Source organism: Triticum dicoccoides, chromosome 4B, assembly GCF_002162155.2.
Source record: "Triticum dicoccoides isolate Atlit2015 ecotype Zavitan chromosome 4B, WEW_v2.0, whole genome shotgun sequence".
In the NCBI taxonomy this organism is placed as follows: domain Eukaryota; kingdom Viridiplantae; phylum Streptophyta; class Magnoliopsida; order Poales; family Poaceae; genus Triticum; species Triticum dicoccoides.
The window spans coordinates 22,377,692-22,398,092 of NC_041387.1; the positions used below are offsets into that span (position 1 = coordinate 22,377,692).

The 20,401-nt window shown below is 45.2% G+C and overlaps 1 protein-coding gene across 3 annotated transcripts; it reads right to left on the minus strand.

Moving 5' to 3' along the window:
- Positions 1–886: 886 nt before the first annotated feature.
- Positions 887–14,797, minus strand: LOC119294685 (B3 domain-containing protein Os12g0591400-like). Of its 3 annotated transcripts, XM_037572926.1 has the most exons (6): positions 14,324–14,797; positions 14,049–14,193; positions 2,223–2,328; positions 2,007–2,058; positions 1,686–1,921; positions 887–1,450 (listed from the first exon to the last, which is right to left on the minus strand). In XM_037572926.1, the coding sequence occupies exons 3-6, from the start codon at positions 2,256–2,258 to the stop codon at positions 1,181–1,183; spliced, it is 594 nt and encodes a 197-aa protein (XP_037428823.1). In that variant the 5' UTR covers positions 2,259–2,328; positions 14,049–14,193; positions 14,324–14,797; the 3' UTR covers positions 887–1,180. The 3 variants fall into 3 exon arrangements, with proteins under 3 accessions (XP_037428823.1, XP_037428822.1, XP_037428820.1); XM_037572925.1 differs by having other exon boundaries at positions 887–1,430; positions 2,007–2,328; XM_037572923.1 differs by having other exon boundaries at positions 2,007–2,328.
- Positions 14,798–20,401: the final 5,604 nt, after the last annotated feature.

Genomic DNA, 20,401 nt, shown 5'->3' on the forward strand with positions numbered 1-20,401 from the left:
TTAGTCAAGTTTAATTTCATTATATATGTGTGCATGTATCAGTTTTCATATGTAAAGTGATATATTTAAGAATATGAGAAATTTTGCCAAATTTGGTAGGCACAAAACAGAGGCATCCGGAAGCATGACAAACGTCATGGTATTTTGTTGGTCATTTTTTGCGTCGCATCTCAAATGGAATGGCACTCATGGAGGCAATTGAACCAAGCTATCTATTGTATGCCTAACTATGGCTTTATAGTTATATCGCCTCTGGTGCCAATGTTTTCTTCTTAGCCCTGAACCCGATAATCGGTTATCCTGTTACATGTTCTAAACTTGCCTTCGTATAAATGCATCATGCCGTTTGATCTTCCGTCACTTGACCATATCATTGGGACCGGCACCCTCGCGCGTTGCCGATCTAGTTAAGATTATCTCAAAAGGTGCTGGGCAGTCGGCTTCAACACTTTATCCCAGATCCTATTCATCATATATATATATGCAGTCAGTATTTATTAGGGGCAGATTCATTACTATGGAAAATTTCATCCGCGCCTCCGAGATGAGATGGTTCAAACAGCGGTTAAGAGGAAGCTAGGAATGATGGTCTTAAAATTAGACTTCCAAAAGGCTTTTGACAGGCCGGAGTTTCCCTGAGAACCTGAGAACTGGCTTAGAACCTTTTACAGCTTATTATTGTCCAGAAAATTGACACAAGATACTTGTCTCAGCCACACCGGCATACCTCATGCACAACTTTTTTACTCTGCAAAAAAAAAAAAAAGGCTCGTTTCTTTCGCAAGAAGGTGACCTGCCGCGCTGGAATTGGTTCAGGTATGCGTATGCAAGCCTTGTCAATCCTAAGCAGTAGCAGGCATCGGCTTGATACTAGAGCAAAAAATCATGTCATGGCAGTCCAACCAAACAGTTTTTCATATTCATGAACAAGCGCTATAATCCCAGTTGAACAGAGCATGCACGTAGCATAATGATGTTTGCGTCTCATGGGGGAAAAGGTTATCACCTGAAGACATCCTCCTAATCACAAACAATATGCATATGAGCATCAGACAGTACACTACTAACTACAGGCAGACTAGAGTCCAACCTATCCCAAATTAGATACAAGTTCACTCACTGTCATGTCAAGGCAGTGCCATGGCAGGGTACCACGGTTAGAACCATACTAGGGCTTGAGCTACACCTCCATGTCTGACTTGCGGAGGAAATGGACCGTCATCCTAAGCCGTGTCGTGCTCTTTGCCCGTTCAAAGAGGCAGATATCCCCCTCCCGCACGTCATTGCCGGCGACGAATTCCTTCCAGCCACGACGAATCCAGTTCACTCTAGTCGCATCTATTCCCAATCTGGCTGGCCACTCCGTCGTTCTTCCCTCTGCCTGGAGCATGAGAGGCTTTCCTTTCCTCATAGGTGGAATATATCTTGAACTGTATTCACGGCAGAAGCGCTGATGAAACATGCACGGGCGTTACATGAAAATTCCAAATGTAAGATCAATGTCTCACTACTTCAGTGGGAGTGATCCACACAATACAATCGGTGTTTATGCATTAACAGGTTTCGATGCATTTTTAGATGAGAAATTAGTTATGCGCAGGTTTTGTAATGTAATTGCACAAGTGCGTCCCCAGATTTCGTTAACAAATCAACGCAATCTAAAAACAATAGGTATTTGAACTCACCAAATTACGGCCATTAACCCAGGTTTTGGTCATTACTGTCACGAAGATAGGAAGTGCAGATTGAATTGCTTGGACTTTCTCCTCAACTTTCTTCGTCTCCACAGCACCTAGAGTTATCCCTGCAGCTAAAATGTAGGAATGCTGGGAAGGCCCCTCGAGATTGCCGGAGCTATGAGGTTCCAAATCGACCCCAAACTCCACAGATGCACGCTCATTCAGCATGTGAGCTTCATATCCTGAAAAGCAGCTTGCACAACTCTCATAAGAATAACATAGCACAACTCTCATAAGAATAACATAGAATACTATAATCAATCTTACCATTCAGCACATGATGATCGCAAGTTGCGGCAGATGGAACACCCCCAAAGCTCTGAGGTGGTTGAGAACAGGAAGTAGTCATCTCATGATCATTGGAATTGAATATACGAACCTTAAAGGTAGAGTTCCCACGGTACACGAACCAAAAAGAATAATTTTCTTCTATGTGATGCATTGCGACAAATTTATCCCAGCCAGACTGAAGAACTAGCTCACCCGTCTTTCTACACACTCCAATATGAAATATGCCATTAGGAGCTTCTAGTTTGATGGTTTCAGAGATCATGCTCCCCAAATGGTTCCCAACCTCCTGCGGTATGCACTGTTGAAGAACAAGGAAGATAAACTTAGAGTTACAAGGTTCACTGTCTTAGACAAGTTAAGTTTCGTGCTATTTTCAGGAAATACAGACACCATTTGCAATTTCATGACTACAAAAGGACATAGCAACCAAACGGAACAAAAACTCATATATTTGGAACATACATTATGGACAAAAAATGTGCTTAAGTGACATGAGTGAACTTATTATCTATACCAATATAAAAAGACCCAAAGGGGCAAAATCCAATAAATCTTGGCCATCAGTCCACGCTAATCTAACAGCCCACATCGCTTCAATGGTAAGCACCTCAACACGTCTAGTGCTCTAATGATAGCCCTTAATCCCTAATTAGCAAAGTACGAGATTTTCCCAGTGGCGTAGCAACGAGCAGTGCTCGGGCCACTATCCTGCAATTTTCCGCCCACGAGTCATCACTACTGCTCGGGCCACTATCCTGCAATTTTCCGCCCACGAGTCATCCGGATACGGTGGCAAGTGAGCGAGGATCGGGTCGTCGCATCCTTAGTGGCGCGCTACATCGGCGCCCGGATGTAGTGGAAAATGAGCAAGGGTCTTCGCATTTGACTCGACGAGTGCGAAGGGTAAGGAAGCTAGCCGAGCCTAGGAGGATTCGCTTAGGTAGCTGGAACGTAGGGTCTCTGACAGGGAAGCTTCGGGAGCTAGTTGATGCAGCGGTGAGGAGAGGTGTTGATATCCTTTGCGTCCAAGAAACCAAATGGAGAGGACAGAAGGCGAAGGAGGTGGAGGATACCGGCTTCAAGCTATGGTACACGGGGACGGCTGCAAACAGAAATGGCGTAGGCATCTTGATCAACAAGAGCCTCAAGTATGGAGTGGTAGACGTCAAGAGACGTGGGGATCGGATTATCCTGGTCAAGCTGGTAGTTGAGGACTTGGTTCTCAATGTTATCAGCGCGTATGCCCCGCAAGTAGGCCACAATGAGAACACCAAGAGGGAGTTCTGGGAAGGCCTGGAAGACATGGTTAGGAGTGTACCGATTGGTGAGAAGCTCTTCATAGGAGGAGACCTCAATGGCCACGTGGGTACATCTAACACAGGTTTTGAAGGGGCGCATGGGGGCTTTGGCTATGGCATCAGGAATCAAGAAGGAGACGATGTCTTAAGCTTTGCTCTAGCCTACAACATGATTGTAGCCAACACCCTCTTTAGAAAGAGAGAATCACATCTGGTGACTTTTAGTAGTGGCCAACACTCTAGCCAGATTGATTTCATCCTCTCGAGAAGGGAACATAGGCGTGCGTGCCTAGACTGTAAGGTGATACCTGGAGAGAGTGTTGTACCCCAGCATAAGCTGGTGGTTGCTGACTTCCGCTTTCGGATTCGTGTCCAGCGGGATAAGCGGGCTAAAGTCGCTAGAACGAAGTGGTGGAAGCTCAAGGGGGAGGTAGCTCAGGCGTTCAAGGAGAGGGTCATTAAGGAGGGCCCTTGGGAGGAAGGAGGGGATGCGGACAATGTGTGGATGAAGATGGCGACTTGCATTCGTAAGGTGGCCTCAGAGGAGTTTGGAGTGTCCAGGGGAAGGAGAAGCGAAGATAAGGATACCTGGTGGTGGAATGATGATGTCCAGAAGGCGATTAAAGAGAAGAAAGATTGCTTTAGACGCCTATACCTGGATAGGAGTGCACACAACATAGAGAAGTACAAGATGGCGAAGAAGGCCGCAAAGCGAGCTGTTGGTGAAGCAAGGGGTCGGGCGTATGAGGACCTCTACCAACGGTTAGGCACGATGGAAGGCGAAAGGGACATCTATAAGATGGCCAAGATCCGAGAGAGGAAGACGAGGGATATTGGCCAAGTCAAATGCATCAAGGACGGAGCAGGCCAACTCTTGGTGAAGGACGAGGAGATTAAGCATAGATGGCGGGAGTACTTCGACAAGCTGTTCAATGGGGAGAATGAAAGCTCTACCATTGAACTGGACGACTCTTTTGATGAGACCAGCATGCGTTTTGTGCGTCGAATCCAGGAGTCTGAGGTCAAGGAGGCTTTAAAAAGGATGAAGGGAGGCAAGGCGATGGGCCCGGATTGTATCCCCATTGAGGTGTGGAAAGGTCTCGGGGACATAGCGATAGTATGGCTAACCAGGCTTTTCAATCTCATTTTTCGGGCAAACAAGATGCCAGAAGAATGGAGACGGAGTATATTAGTACCAATCTTCAAGAACAAGGGGGATGTTCAGAGTTGTACTAATTATCGTGGAATTAAGCTGATGAGCCATACAATGAAGCTATGGGAGAGAGTCATTGAGCACCGCTTAAGAAGAATGACAAGCGTGACCAAAAACCAGTTTGGTTTCATGCCTGGGAGGTCGACCATGGAAGCCATTTTCTTGGTACGACAGCTTATGGAGAGATATAGGGAGCAAAAGAAGGACTTGCATATGGTGTTCATTGACTTGGAGAAGGCCTATGATAAGATACCGCGGAATGTCATGTGGTGGGCCTTGGAGAAACACAAAGTCCCAGCAAAGTACATTACCCTCATCAAGGACATGTACGATAATGTTGTGACAAGTGTTCGAACAAGTGATGTCGACACTGATGACTTCCCGATTAAGATAGGACTGCATCAGGGGTCAGCTTTGAGCCCTTATCTTTTTGCATTGGTGATGGATGAGGTCACAAGGGATATACAAGGAGATATCCCATGGTGTATGCTCTTTGCGGATGATGTGGTGCTAGTTGACGATAGTCGGGCAGGGGTAAATAGGAAGTTAGAGTTATGGAGACAAACCTTGGAATCGAAAGGGTTTAGGCTTAGTAGGACTAAAACCGAGTACATGATGTGCGGTTTCAGTACTACTAGGTGTGAGGAGGAGGAGGTTAGCCTTGATGGTCAGGTGGTACCTCGGAAGGACACCTTTCGGTATTTGGGGTCAATGCTGCAGGAGGATGGGGGTATTGATGAAGATGTGAACCATCGGATCAAAGCCGGATGGATGAAGTGGCGCCAAGCTTCTGGCATTCTCTGTGACAAGAGAGTGCCACAAAAGCTAAAAGGCAAGTTCTACAGGACGGCGGTTCGACCCGCAATGTTGTATGGCGCTGAGTGTTGGCCGACTAAAAGGCGACATGTTCAACAGTTAGGTGTGGCGGAGATGCGTATGTTGAGATGGATGTGTGGCCACACGAGGAAGGATCGAGTCCGGAATGATGATATACGAGATAGAGTTGGGGTAGCACCAATTGAAGAGAAGCTTGTCCAACATCGTCTGAGATGGTTTGGGCATATCCAGCGCAGGCCTCCAGAAGCTCCAGTGCATAGCAGATGGCTAAAGCGTGCGGAGAATGTCAAGAGAGGGCGGGGTAGACCGAATTTGACATGGGAGGAGTCCGTTAAGAGAGACCTGAAGGATTGGGGTATCACCGAAGAGCTAGCTATGGACAGGGGTGCATGGAAGCTTGCTATCCATGTGCCAGAGCCATGAGTTGGTTGCGAGATCTTATGGGTTTCACCTTTAGCCTACCCCAACTTGCTTGGGACTAAAGGCTTTGTTGTTGTTGTTGTTGTTGTTGAGTCATCACGATCGTGGAATATGAAACCGCTACAGGCTCCAGCGCTGCCTCACGTCATCTCCAACATGGGCCATGACGCGCCTCGCCCGCAACATCCAGACCAGCCAACGTTGCCTCCTCACCATCCAACGCCGCCGCCCTTCACTGCGTCTACCGCCTCCCCTCGCTCCGACGGTGCAAGCCGCCTCACCGGCCGGATCCACTCGACGTGGACTGCCTATAAGCCTCCTCGGTTGCGCTCTACTTCTCGCACAGCATCCACCGCCTAGACGCGACCACTACCGGTCCACTCCACACGCGGACGCGGCCGCCTTAACACCATCACCGTCCCCAGGCTGACCTACTCCTTGCATGGACGCCACGATCTGGACGTCATCGTTGCCTCAGCAGCTCGACGCCACCTATGATTCAGTTAATTTTCTTTGTCAAGGTAGGCTACTAGATACTCATTCAAACAGGACCAGTTGATGTTTTTCCGCTCTATTTTGTAGATGATGCAACTCCAAATATTTTTGCTTTATGCATGGACGCCACGGCCATCGTCCCCTTCCACGGCCAAGTTTTGCGGGTAGTCTAGCTAGATTTATATGTTCAATTTCCAAAATTTCGACAATTTCGAGGATGGGCGAAATTTTAGCCTTTCGTTCAAGAAATTTCGGTTGGTTTGAATTTTCATGTAAAAATGAACATGGATCAGCTAGAATTAACATGTATTATGTGACCCATATTTATCACCATGTTTTAGGTGTAATAATGCACAATGCATCATCTTGGGGGTCTGATGTTGTACGATGCAACGAAGTCCAACTGACCCATATTCTTGCAAACATAACGTGCATAGTATTAATTGGCATACAATTATCAGTGTAAATTTACGAATATAGTACGCGTGCTACTATAGAAAACGCACATAAGTTTAAACAGCAGATATTGATGATTGGTTTCTCTCCTCTTCTAGCTATCTCTCCTCCAGCCGCCTCTTTATCCCGTCCCCGCAAGGCAGTGCCTCCCACCGGCGTTGCCGTGCACAGTGGTTTCGCCTCCCCATGTTCTTGATCTGGTGTTGCTGTGAGTAGGTCACACCATGGTAGAGCAGGGGCGGTGTGATTTCTGTGATGGGTATGGAGGATGAGGACCAGGGGGAGGGTGAGCAGGACGGACATGGGGAAGGTGCTGCGAGGCCGGAGATCCAGCGGCGCTCGGGTCGCGGTGGTGTGGGGCCGACCATCACTCCCGACCACTTACCGCTGGTTTTTGTTCCTCATCCCCAATCTAGGTTTGGCCCTGTCATCTTCTTCCTCCCAAGTTTTTGCCTCTTGATTTCTTTGGTTCCTGATTTTGATTTCTCGATTTACAATTTTTCTGAACATGATATGTGCAGATCTTATGAAGAAGATAAGAGGGACGATCTTGAGGAAGAGTCAAGAACAAGGTGAAACTTCTCTCGTGGACCCTGTTTTTGGCACAATACATTGGGAGCAGGTATGTTTTGTCCAGACTCGTGCTCTTCTTTCTTCATGTCGTGTTCAACCTGTTCGATATTGGTACCCCTGGAAATATTCTCAACTTGCCTTGTATGGTTAATTCGTTATAGACCTCCAGTGCAGATTTGTTGCTGCTGGAATGGATAATGGTTAGTATGACGTGATGGTTTGTTGCCATTGGAATGATCTGCTTTTATATGCTATTAGCATGAGTGATACTTTTAAATTTTGTTCAATTGTGTCCTTCGATTCAACGCATGCTAATTTTAAGTTGTAACTTTTCAGAAGAACAAAAGCAGAATGAAGCTATGGTTTTACTTGCAGCTTGGTTTTCACATTCTTCCCAGGTTAATCTTCACTATTTTCTTTAGCTCAACTTTATGTTGCCTTTGCTTTGTACACACATCATTAAAACTGAATCAAGAGGCATTATATTTGTGTAGATGGTGCCCGCCATCCCAGTATGCCTCCCCTCACTCCGATGCTTTTTTCCCGCCCGCAGGTATTGTAACTTCTTCCCCACTTGTTCTTTGATTTTTCTGCTCAACCCACACTTTTGTTTATGCTCCTTGTGTGTGCAATGTGTTCAATCTACCCTTTTAGCTATTTTGGTTGATGGTCGATACATATGCAAAAGGAGAGGTGGTAGATACATATGCAAAAGGAGAGGTGGTAGATTGCAAAAGGAGAGGTGTTGGCTTTGGAACCGTCTTTCTAACATAAATAACTCCATATGAAGATTAATTGTAAGGATGTAACGATAATTATGTATGGTGCCATGCTGACATAGCCGTTACCCCTGTCGTGCTTCACAGGGTTGGTCCATCTTGTCAGAATGTTTTTGGATTACAGAGTGGCTTCACTGGCTTTAGATCCATGGTCTCAATAGTTTTGTTGTTCCTGGATTATATCTTATTGCTAGCTGCTTTGCTTTTGGTCTTTGGTGGGCCTTCATTATTGATGGGGTATAATTTGGTGCTGGTCTTTGGATAGTTTTGGTGTGTTAGATAAGACGTTGATGGCTAGCTATGCTTTGCCTACAGTTCAGAACTTCAGATGCCTATGAGTTGTGATACCTTCTGTTTTGGTTGTAATGGCCTGACCATAGAGAGAGGAACAGCGGACATTGACGATTGCGATGGCTGATTTTTTAATTCGTGTTTGCCTCAAGGATTCTCATTTATCTGAACTTCCATTTACTCAAGATAATTACAACTTTGGTAGAGAAACTTCTATTTTGTTCTGTTCTTTGTTATATGATACAGCCCAACAGAACTGAAGCAACTAATTTATTCATGAAAATGGTTGGTTTAAAGCTCGAAAGCTCATACCGAGATGGCTTTTTTCACAGCTTCATGACGAAGTAAAAGAAAAGCTTATGACAGAAGAAACATACTTGGATAGGCGTCCTTGTCGACCTCACAGTCACCAACCCATCCGTAGGTATTGCAGCTCCTTCCGATCCAGTTTACTCCTTTTTTGACAATTTCCTTACTCGAGCCTTGGAGATATGTGCACTGAATCGGCTATGTTTGCTCTAGGAATTTCCTTTTGTAGAGAGGATGTCTTGCCGAATGTAGTTTTTAGTTCTTGATCTTTTTCATACAAGATATCTAAATACTGTAATGACTCTTGCTGGGAAGAAGGTTGTCATATAAGGGGAAAACTTTAGAAGTTACGCGACGTAATTTAAATCATGTGCAACTTGTTTGTTTCCTTGTTGTTTTATTGCATTTGAGATCTTTACTATTTTCACTGTCGAAAATGCAGAGCAGATCTTTAGTATCTTGAATTATCAGTTAAATCTGGTCGGTTCTGAGATGCATATGATTCTGGCTTCATTCACAACCATTCATGTGGTTTATTCGGTTTGGTTGGTCGCTGTTGGTACTTTCATGCCATCTGATTATGTAGTAGAGTGTGCTTCTGAACTGTGTGTGGGGCCGGGTGTTGTCGGCCAGACCTGGGCTTCCTCGCCGGCGACTTGCTATCTACTAACCCATCCACAGGTTTTCCCTCTCTTTGATTTTCCTGTCCAAGTCCATGATTTAGTTTATCTTGGTTGGCGTGCTTTTTTTATGTTACCTTGGTGGTCGATGCAATGAGAGGTGCAAATGCAAGGCAAGCCGACATTATATAGGTTGTCCTGTGAGTTAGAATATCCATGTGCTACTTATTGTGGTGCGGCATCAAGCATGTTGATTGATTATGAAGAATGAGTAAACTGTAGTAAGCTGTGTGTACAGATTCCTGATTATTCTGTATGATCCTCTATATTTTTCCTTTATGATCCTCTTTATTGTGGTGGGACACCAAGCTTGGGTTATTTACTTGCTTCCACTGTGGTTTCTGGGGTGGGAACTTTATTGATTTCTCAAATCTTGGATCTAGACATGTAAATAGTTAAATGATTATTTTGCTTTTCGATTGAATATGATACTAACTAAACCTGTCCATCTTATACAAGCTGCAATCTGTTCTGAAAATTCTGTTTATAAGGCACCATCAGCTATGACCCTAATGGACGACAAATAAAAAGGAGAAAACATTTGACACTTATCGTGGCCAACCATGAACCCGTGTTTCAGAAACTGCATCATAGCACATATTTCAACCATCGTTTCCTGGTTTGTAATATGTACTAGCCTTCTGAAAAAGACTGAGGCTGCACTTGTTCCTGTCGGGTACTTGTAGCAAATATTTACTAACTTTTGTTCTTTCGATCAGATAATAAAAGTTTCCTGTCTCTTAATAAATTTCAGTCTGTCATGTTACAAAAAGGCCTATCTACAAATAGGTGGACAAGATAAAACATTAAAAATAGACTAGAGCATTTTTCATCTCCATTGATAAGAAATAGGTGAAAAGAAATTAAACTTACTCTTTTCATCTTGCGTAAACGTCTTGTGCTGCTATGTAGAAGAGGTATAATCTTTTTATATGGTGAATCATGAAGAAACTTATAGCACAGTGCTATCATGTATGGTATTGGTGAATAGTAGTCATAGTGGTTTAGGATAGTTTTTCATGTGTTGGCTAATTGGTTATTGTTTGTAATTGTCAGTTTCTCTTCACATATGAACCATGCATACTTGCTGGTGGGTGATACAAAAATGATCTCAACCAATAAAACTTTTAGCGAGTATGATAGAACTGGAGTTCTGGATATGGATAGCAGACTACTTTTGACGGCACTCAGTTTCTTGAATCCTGTACATTTCACAAACATAATATATTGCTTTCAATGTTTTGGATTTTACCATGTGAGTGCCTCTGCAGAGATTTTTGAATTGTTTTCTTATGCTTCCACCTATTTTCTTCCAGAACGATGATGTGATTTGTGCTAAAATTGTACACTATGGTGTTGATAAGCATGAATTATTTGCTGTCCTCACATACAGTCGTAAGCCTTATCAACTTGATCATAGTGTTCTCTTTTCATTTTTTAGCGGCATGATTGAAGGGCGAGACTACCAGCTGGTGCAGGAGAAGATATGTATTCGGCGTGTCCTGAAGAGGTAGTCCACGAACCGGCAATGGAGGAAATAAGGTAGAGACGGCAATAGCAGCAAGTACGTCAAGCGCTAGGGATGTGGATATGGTGTGGCATAAAGATGTAGTCCACAAACCTCTACTAGGTGCTCCTCTCTCACCTCTTGCATCCTCTGGCACTGTGATTTTATTTCTAATATGTGGCTTCGCCGAATACGATGTGGGCAGATCTGAGAAAGAAGATGGATAATCCAGCAGAAGAGTTTGGTGAAGAAGAACAAGGTCATATCTCTCACTTTTGAACACAATCGAGCTTGTGCCTGCCTTTTTGATGTAATTATTATGGTAATTTAAATGTGATTGCTTGATGCTTAGACAGCTTGGTTTGCAGCAAAACTATTTACAGAATCTTATTTCATTTAAAATCAATTGAGTTACTATGACTTCCATTCTGCTTTGTGTAAATCTTTCATTGTAAATATTTTGCCAGGAAATATGGTCTCATTGTTGCTTCTTGAGTAAATCTTGTAGCGAAATTGAGAATTTTGGTCGAGGGCAGTAGCCATTTGGGGTGCATAAATTTGAATATAGGGCACACATAATTGTTTATTCATGAAGTAATTCTTTTGCAAAAGCTACACACTAAAGAATTTTTTTCAATTTTAATGTTTTTATGCCAAGGAAAAAAGATACAATCTACAAATATAGAAAGCATTTTAAAAATGTTTCTGCCGAGTAGCTTAGCAATCCACTGGAAAAGGCTAATAAGAAAAATTGCCTGCTTAGTTACAGTTCTATGATTCATTACTCAGCTAGAAGCTCTCATCCATGGGTCGTATAGAAGCAAGTTATTTGATTTGAACCTTAGGGGATGTATTGCATGTTTGATTCATCATTTGGGGCATGTCTAAACCAAAAGACCCATGAACATTTGGGCGTGTTCAGGCGGTCATTTGCACACCCCACATGTCTTTTTCTCACTTTTTTTAGAAACACATTATATGCAGATATTCCTACACAAATCCATGCATCGCACCAGACAAGGGACTGAGATGGCATGGCGTTCTGATCAAGCTCTATGAAGCTTCGTCATCCACTCTATAGAAACAGTATAAATAAGCTATCATAAACTACCTTAAACTTTGCTTTTACGCTTAATGATTTTGGGCTATCATGCTACCATGAACTGTACTACCAACCATTATGTATAAATATGCTATCTATAATTATCTACTTGCATGGTATTTAAATCCACTAAATATGTTTGATGCATATAAAAATGCCATCTAAGTACTAGGAGCGCAACGGGTCATGATCATTCTAACTTGCATGGTTCCAGTACTTGGTTTGCATTCGCTTTTTGCGCCATGGGCGCAACGGGTTCAAAGTGGCCTGAAATAACGGGGAGTATTGAACCTGGGCAAAAAACAGTCGATAGGGCTGACATTACCGTTCGAGTGTATCGCATGAAGCTTCTTGAGTACCTACAGAAAATCAGGACCGGGAGGATGTTTGGGCCTGTAGTTGCTGGTACTATACCCAGTGCCTTCACTCCCCTATTAAACATTTTCTTAGCCATGTATGTTAATTTTACCGCTTTTCATTTAACTTCCTATTTTTCAGTTATCCACAAAGTGGAGTTTCAGAAGAGGGAGCTGCCACATGCGCGTATCCTTGTTTGGCAAAAGAAGCATCATGACCGGGTGGTCACACCAACTTTCATAAATTCCTTTGTTTCAATCGCTGTTAGTATTTCTATTGGATCTAGCTCCCTCTTTATCTTTGTTGGTTTCCTCTTGCATGGTTCCCAATAATTTAGCTTCACCCTTTCGCAGGGTTCTCAACTGACTGATATTGATGCTGATGCTCCTGCTACTACGCCTCCTAACACGATGGAAAACACAGTTGCTAAGCCACTTGAGCTTAACACGTATGCCCTTTCTATACAATTAAGCATAATACACTGCTAACTACCTGTCCAAGTTGGCAGTCGGCACATGGATCGTACAAAATTAAGCGCTACGAAACCCACGTACAATAAAGCTTATTTTCCTATAGCAATTAGAGTTTCCATGCTTCTGTTTCTTTATTTGACTTTGTTGGATTTCTGTTTCTGTTCATATAGACCACAAGTATGTGTTTTTCATGTAATCCTTTTGAAGTTTTAGCGCTGCTGCTGCTGCTGCTGCTGCGGAGATCATTTCATCAAAAACGCTAAAGTAGTGTCTGATCCAAGTTTTCAGATAAGCATGCATGTGTGGTACGTCTATTCCTGCAGCTTATAATCCCTTCACCGGGTTGTTCATGCCTTGCTTTTGGTTATTTTAACATTGTCATGCTTTACAATCTGTTGACTTTAAAATGATAAAACCCCATAAATGTTGTTAGATCCTTTTAAATTCCTTCACTGGTGTATCTCTTCCTTGTGCATCCATGCAACTGATACACTATATAATGGGCTTTATTACAGTGGCAATTTAAATCTTATAAACTTGCCAATGCCATGTTGATCTCTTTCCTTATGAGCTATACTGTCTTTTGCATCAGCTTTGTTTGTATATAGAAGCTCGCTAAATTGGCCCTCGCAACCTTCGCTCTGGCTACTAAAACCACCACCCGCAAGGACAAGTGAAGACTGCTACCCTGTTGCTGTCCTCATACGCTTGTATTTTCAGTGTTTTGAACAAAACCAGGCTTTAGCACTAATAAAGGTAGCCTGGACAACAAAGCCGTTTTCAATATCCATGAAACGTGCAACGATGACTCCATCTAATGTTCGTCGCCTCATAAGATGTATCGCTGGCTATCTACCTTGTTTCCTAATAACGTTGTAGATAATTGATCAAAAACTTCTTATAACACTATATATCGTCACTAAGTATCTATCTACCAGCAGTAAGTATTTATTATTTCAATCTGTGCGTGAATTTTCCTATCACCACTCTTACAATACTTGGCTTGTTGTCGCCCTTTGCGCTATTGGCGCAACGGGTCATCTAGTTTCAAGAAATTTCGACGAAATTGTAAACCATGGTAGCTTGGACTTCGTTGCATTGTACAACATCAGACCCCCAACATCAGACTCTCCTAGCGTGTATGGGTGTTTGCCACCGTACCCCAAAACCCTCATAAAAGTTGGAAGGAGAGAGCTGTCGCGGGGAAGGGCTAAGTAAGTTAACTGACCATGTTGTGCCTGAAACCACCCGTAGCCATGGCAACGAAGTGCGTCTTGTCATCGCCCACGTGGTTGAGGAGGTAATGCTGCCACCACATGGTACAGCTCTCGCGCGCGCTCCTCCTCTCCTCTTGCAACCGCCGCCACTCCGACCTGCTGGACAGCGACCACAGATTGTGCCAGTGAATCAGGAAAACGGAAGCTATTTCCGGAATTCCCCCCATTTACAGTAGTAAACCCTCCTTTGGCCATGAATGAAGAACCAGGTGGTGGAGAGCATAACCTGGTTGAGAGCCTGGGGAGGGGTGCGGCTGCTTGGGGGGGATAGTGGACGGAGGTACGGGAGATTTGCGGCCGCCCGGGTTCGTGGACGGGGGATGTCGGAGGCGGCACACGCGGAGCTCCGGGGCGGCGACTGGCTCGATTGAGAGCAGCCGGAGGCGGACGACGGGAGCCGTAGATCGGTGAGGGGTGGAGCAGACGGATTTGTCCCCAACGGCGGCGGCGGGGCGGCGCAGGTGGAGGGGCCGAAACCCTAGGTCGCCATTGGCGGCGTCTCCTCTCGCAGATCTTGTAAGGCGTTGAGGCAGGCGAAGGCGGAGGTGGAGCACCGGAGCGGGGGCGCCTAGGAGTCGCCGGACGGAGTCGGAGCAGCGAAGCCGGAGGCGGAGCACCGGAGCATTGTGTTGTGCCGTGGGAGCGGAGAAGGTTGGAGCCGTAGCACGGGACGAAGACAGAGCAGAGCAGAGGCACGGGTGGGTGGAGTTTTTTTCTTTTTTTTCTTTTGACAATTAGCACGGGTGGAGTTTTTTTTTTTGTTTTTTTTAAGCTTCGGTGCTGCTAGTTTTTTTCTAGGAATAACTTACGTGTTTATATTGCGAAAAAGCATATAGAGCATGGACACACGAAATTCATCAAAAGGACCCAGAAACACACATGTCCCTGTACAATTGCACAAAAGACCTAAAAAAAAGTAAAAACTCAGTCCTAAGAGATCCTTGCATCCATCGTCATCCTGCCCGTTGCCGACCGCTGTCGTCGCTGGAGCACCGCCGGAGATAGGAATAATAAGCAGCCCTATGAACCAGATCCGCCGAAGCACCATAGCTGAATCAACGTTGTGAACTGATTAAGCAGCCCGCCGCAGAACAACAAGGCACGGGTGGAGATTCTTTTTGTTGAGCTTTGGTGCCCCTATGGAGCTACAAGAGGAAGAAGTGGCTCAAATCGACCGCCGAATTAAAATTCTTTATTCCAAATTACAACCCGAGAGAGAGGAGAGAGGCATACCCCGCTGGTGAAAGAATCGCCGCTGGAGAGGTCATTGAAGAAGACCATGGCGCCCGCGGCGGTCGGATGCAAGACGGCGAGAGCGAGGAAGCGGCTATAACTTGGTTAGGAAGGAAGGAGGAAACAGGGAAAAATGAGGCTTGTGGTCGGGGAGAAAAGGGGGGTGGGAGGACACCATTCACTTTGAACACATGTGTGCATCACAAATTATTCTTCTGCATTACACGCATTCGATGATTTTGAGCATTCAAATTTTGGTCAAAATTTTCCTTGGTACGGTGCTCATCAATGTCATTGGATGATTTAACATCGCTTGCTAATTTGGGTACACAAAAGAGCCTACAGCACATAGACCGCACTTACTGAATCGAGCAATTTTAGTAATTAAACAGAGCCAGTTGACCTAAACATTGCTCTAACAAAAGACCAGCGTTATAAACTAGTACGCATAATTTTAACAAAGTCGTCGACCCGCCGCCCTATGCCTCGTCGGTGTAAGATGAGATATCGATGACTTGTCCTGGCGACATGCCGCCATTAGAGGACTCCGCGCCCCCTAGGCTGAAGTCGACCGCGTCGCCGTCCTCGTCATCGTCCTCTGCGCCGCCCTCAATGTTGCATTACTCGTAGTAGTGGTTGCGCCAGAGCTCATGTTGGTACTTCGCCACCGACTCCTCGACGGATAGGCTCTTCTCTACCTCCTCCTTAGCCACGCGCAACTCCTCCTCTCAGCGCTCCTCAATCTCCGCCGCCTCCTGCATCTCCAGCTCCCGCTCGACGATCTCATGAGGAAGTAGGTGCTCCATGGCCTTCGCCCCCTTTTCGGGTGTGGGGTGCATGCTGAATTCCGAGGAGGCCTGGAATATCTTGTTGTGGGCGTCCTCGATCTTGGCATGGATGGCCTCGACCCAGACCAGGGCAACATCCACGGCACAGACAGCTGCTCGAGAGCTCTCAGCGTTTGTAGTCGCCATCGCAATAGCTGCTGCAATCGTCTCGGTTGCTGCAGCTGCCCGATCAGCTGCCACAGACGCCCTCTCCGCGGATGCAGGCGTGCTCAATGTGTATGCGACCGCGCTCCCAACGAAGGTGGAGGCGCTTGGGGAGGATGTGGCGACCGTACGAGCTCTCATGAAGCGTCTCCTCGGTGTCATTCTTTACAGGAAGGGGTTGGGGAATGGGGATCTGTGATTCGTGGATTCATGGGGGGCCTGCACTTAAGCAGACGAGGTCGGCGGAGCTTATGGAGGAAGACATAAATAGACCTATGAAATTTTATCGCAAACAGTTCCTATAACCAACTGTGTGTGATGTAGTTGATTTTTTGTATTAGTTATGAAAGACGAATTTGGAGTACAGTGGCAACGGATGGTGTTTTAAATGTATGAGAAAATTTTGTACCATTAACTTATGACCCACAAGTATATGGTATCAATCGTAGTCCTTTCAATAAGTAAGAGTGTCGAACCCAGCGAGGAGCAGAATAAAATGACAAGCGGTTTTTAGTAAGGTATTGTCTACAAGCATTGAAATTACCGGTAATTGATAGTTTGGCAGCAAGGTAATTTGTAACGAGCAATAAGTAGCAATTGTAACAAAGGTGCAGCAAGATAGCCCAATACTTCTTATAGCAAAGGGCAGGCCGGAACAATCTCTTATAATAAGCAAAGCGTTCTTGAGGACACACGAGAATTTCATCTAGTCACTTTCATCATGTTTGTTTGATTGGCGTTCGCTACTTTGATATGTGGATGCATCGGTGCTTGGGTGTTTTTCTTACTTGAACAAGCCTCCACTTATGATTACCCCCTCTCGCAAGCATCCGCAACTACGAAAGAAGAATTAAGATAAATCTAACTATAGCATGAAACATATGGATCCAAATCAGCCCCTCGCGGAATAACACATAAACTAGGGTTTAAGCTTCTGACACTCTAGCAACCCATCATCTAATAACTACTCCACAATGCCTTCCCTTAGGCCCAAAGATGGTGAAGTGTCATGTAGTGGACATTCACATAACACCACTAAGGGAATCACAACATACATATCATCAAAATATTGAATGAATACCAAATTCACATGATTACTTATAACAAGACTTTTTGCATGTCCTCAAGAAAAAAAAGTAACTACTCACAAATCATATTCATGTTCAAGATCAGAGGGATATGGAATATCATTAAGGATCTGAACATATAATCTTCCACCAAATAAACCAAATAGCAGCAACTACAAGATCTAATCAACACTACTAGTAACCTACAGGTACCAATCTGAGGTTTTGAGACAAAGATTGAATACTGATGAACTAGGGTTTGAGATGAGATGGTGCTGGTGAAGATGTTGATGAAGATTGGTCCTCCCATGATGAGAGGATCGTTGGTGACGACGATGGCTTCGATTTCCCCCTCTCGGAGGGAAGTTTCCCAGGCGGAATCGCTCCGGCAGAGAGCAAAAGTGCTCCTGTCCAGGTTTCGCCTTGAGACGGAGGCGCTTTGCCCTGAAACCTTTTCTATTTTTAGGTCAAATGACACCATATAGGAGAAGATGGGCCCCGGAGGCCTGCCAGGGGTGCCACAAGCTCGGGGGGCGTCTAGGGGGGTAGGGCGCGCCCCCAGGCTTGTGGCTGCCTGGTGGGTCCCTCTCTGGTAATTCTTTCTCCAATATTTTTTATACATTCCAAAATAATTCTCTGACAATTTTTAGGTCATTTGGAGTTGTGCAGAAAAGGTGTCTCCGATATAGCTCTCTCTGGTCCAGAATTCCAACTACCGGCAATCTCCCCCTTCATATGAAACTTGCAAAATAAGAGAGAAAATGCATAAGAATTGTATTATAAAGTGAAATAACAATCCATAATGCAATAAATATCGATGTGAAAACATGATGCCAAATGGACGTATTAACCCCCCAAGCTTAGAACTCGCGTGTCCTCAAGCAAAAGCCGAAATCGATAATCATGACCACATGTTTAGAGCATCTCCACTCGCCCCCCTCCCCAACGGGCCCCCCACTATGCCTTTTTAGTGCCGACACCGAAAAGACAGCCCAGTCCCGCCCCCGGGTCATTGTTTATCACCGGTTTGGGCTAAATAACAACCGGCGAACCCAAGCCAAACCCAGTGCCCGGGGGGCGCCTGGGGGCGTCGGCTAAAGAGAAAAGGTGTGTGGGGTCGTGCTGTCAATGACAACAGGCATATTACCGCCGTTTTTGCCCGCCCTTTTCCCCCATTCTCCCATTGCTTCTCCCTTCTCCCCCGCAGTTCCCGCCATTCTTCTCATCACCCGCCACCGCCATGTTGCTGAAGAAGTATGTTGCCCCTCGCGCCACCGCCGAATCCACCCAGCCGAAGTAGAGGAAGGCGAGGGCACCGATGGCAAGGCCACCAGACATGTCAAACGCCGAGTGGAGGGCGGATGTTCAGCGTCGGGAGGCGGTCACCACCGACCGGCGGAACAGGCTCATCACCAACAGGGCCAGGGCTGCGGCGGTGGAGCAGGGAGAGGTGGCTCGCGCGGGGATGATGAACCTTTCGCCCAGCCACGGCCCACAAGCACGTGGGTGAGCCAGCCGAGTGTCTCGTCGCCGACCAACTTCTCGCCCCCACGCAATGGGGGTACGCACCCTCGCCTGGCTACTCCGACAATGACGCGCTGATACGTCCATTTTGCATCATGCTTTTATATCAATATTTATTGCATTACGGGCTGTTATTTCACGTTATGTCACAATACTTATGGCTATTCTCTCTTATTTTACAAGGTTTACATTAGGGATGAAAACGGAGCAGAAACGGACGGAATTGAGTGCTATTATATTTGTTTTCACATTTTTTTGCAGAAGCAGAAACGAATACAGAAACCCCGGAAATGAATACGGAAACAGATACTACCAAAAACGGACACGGAGCGAATACAAAGCGGATACGGAAATAGAAATAGGCATTGATCGGAACTTAAAAACCCCTTGAATCATAGAGAAATACACACAAAAACAAAAATTAATGAGTTGTTAATATGGCTACAAAATAATATCATTATGTTAGCAACTTAGCGTAGTATTGTATTAGTATCGGACAATTGCGTATAAGGTCAAGCTGAGTACATGTGTGGTAATAGAAGTTGGGCCTCAGATCCATTCTACTAATTGTGTCATTGTGTTCTCTTTGGTGGTTGGGCTACAAAGCAGCTATAGGTCTATAGTAAAAACAGAAATTCCGTATTCACGGAAACGGAAAGTTCTGTTTCCATGCATGTTCCACCGGAAAACACCGTTCCATTTTTGTTTCCGTTTCTGCATAAAAAATTCCATTTCCACTTTCATTTTGCAAATTTTCGTTTCCGTTTTCATATTTCCTCTCCGTTTCCATTTTTCCTCCGAAAAAACGGAAAGTTTCCACTCCATTTTCATCCCTAGTTTACCTGAAGAGGGAGAATGCCGACAGCTGGAATTCTGGGCTGGAAAAGGAGCAAATATTGGAGACCTATTCTGCGCAACTCCAAAAGTCCTGAAACTCCACGGAATATCTTAAAAAAAATAAAGAAAAATCGTCGCGAAAGATGAAGGCCAGGGGGCCCACACCCTGCTCACGAGGGTGGGGGGCGCCACCCCCTAGGGCGCGCCCCCTACCTCATGGCCCCCCTGATGGCTCTCCGACGCCCATATTCTCCTATATGAAGTCTTTCGATGAGAAAAAAAATAAGAAGCAACCTTTCGGGACGAGACTCCGCCGCCACGAGGCGGAACCTTGGCGGAACCAATCTAGGGCTCCGGCAGAGCTGTTCTGCCGGGGACACTTCCCTCCGGGAGGGGGAAATCATCACCATCGTCATCACCAAAGCTCCTCTCATCGGGAGAGGGCAATCTCCATCAACATCTTCACCAGCACCATCTTATCTCCAAACCCTAGTTCATCTCTTGTATCCAATTCTTGTCTCCAAGTCCGGGATTGGTGATAGCAGGTTGCTAGTAGTGTTGATTACTCTTTATAGTTGATGCTAGTTGGCTTATTTGGTGGAAGATCATATGTTCAGATCCTTTATGCATATTATTACCCCTCTGATTATG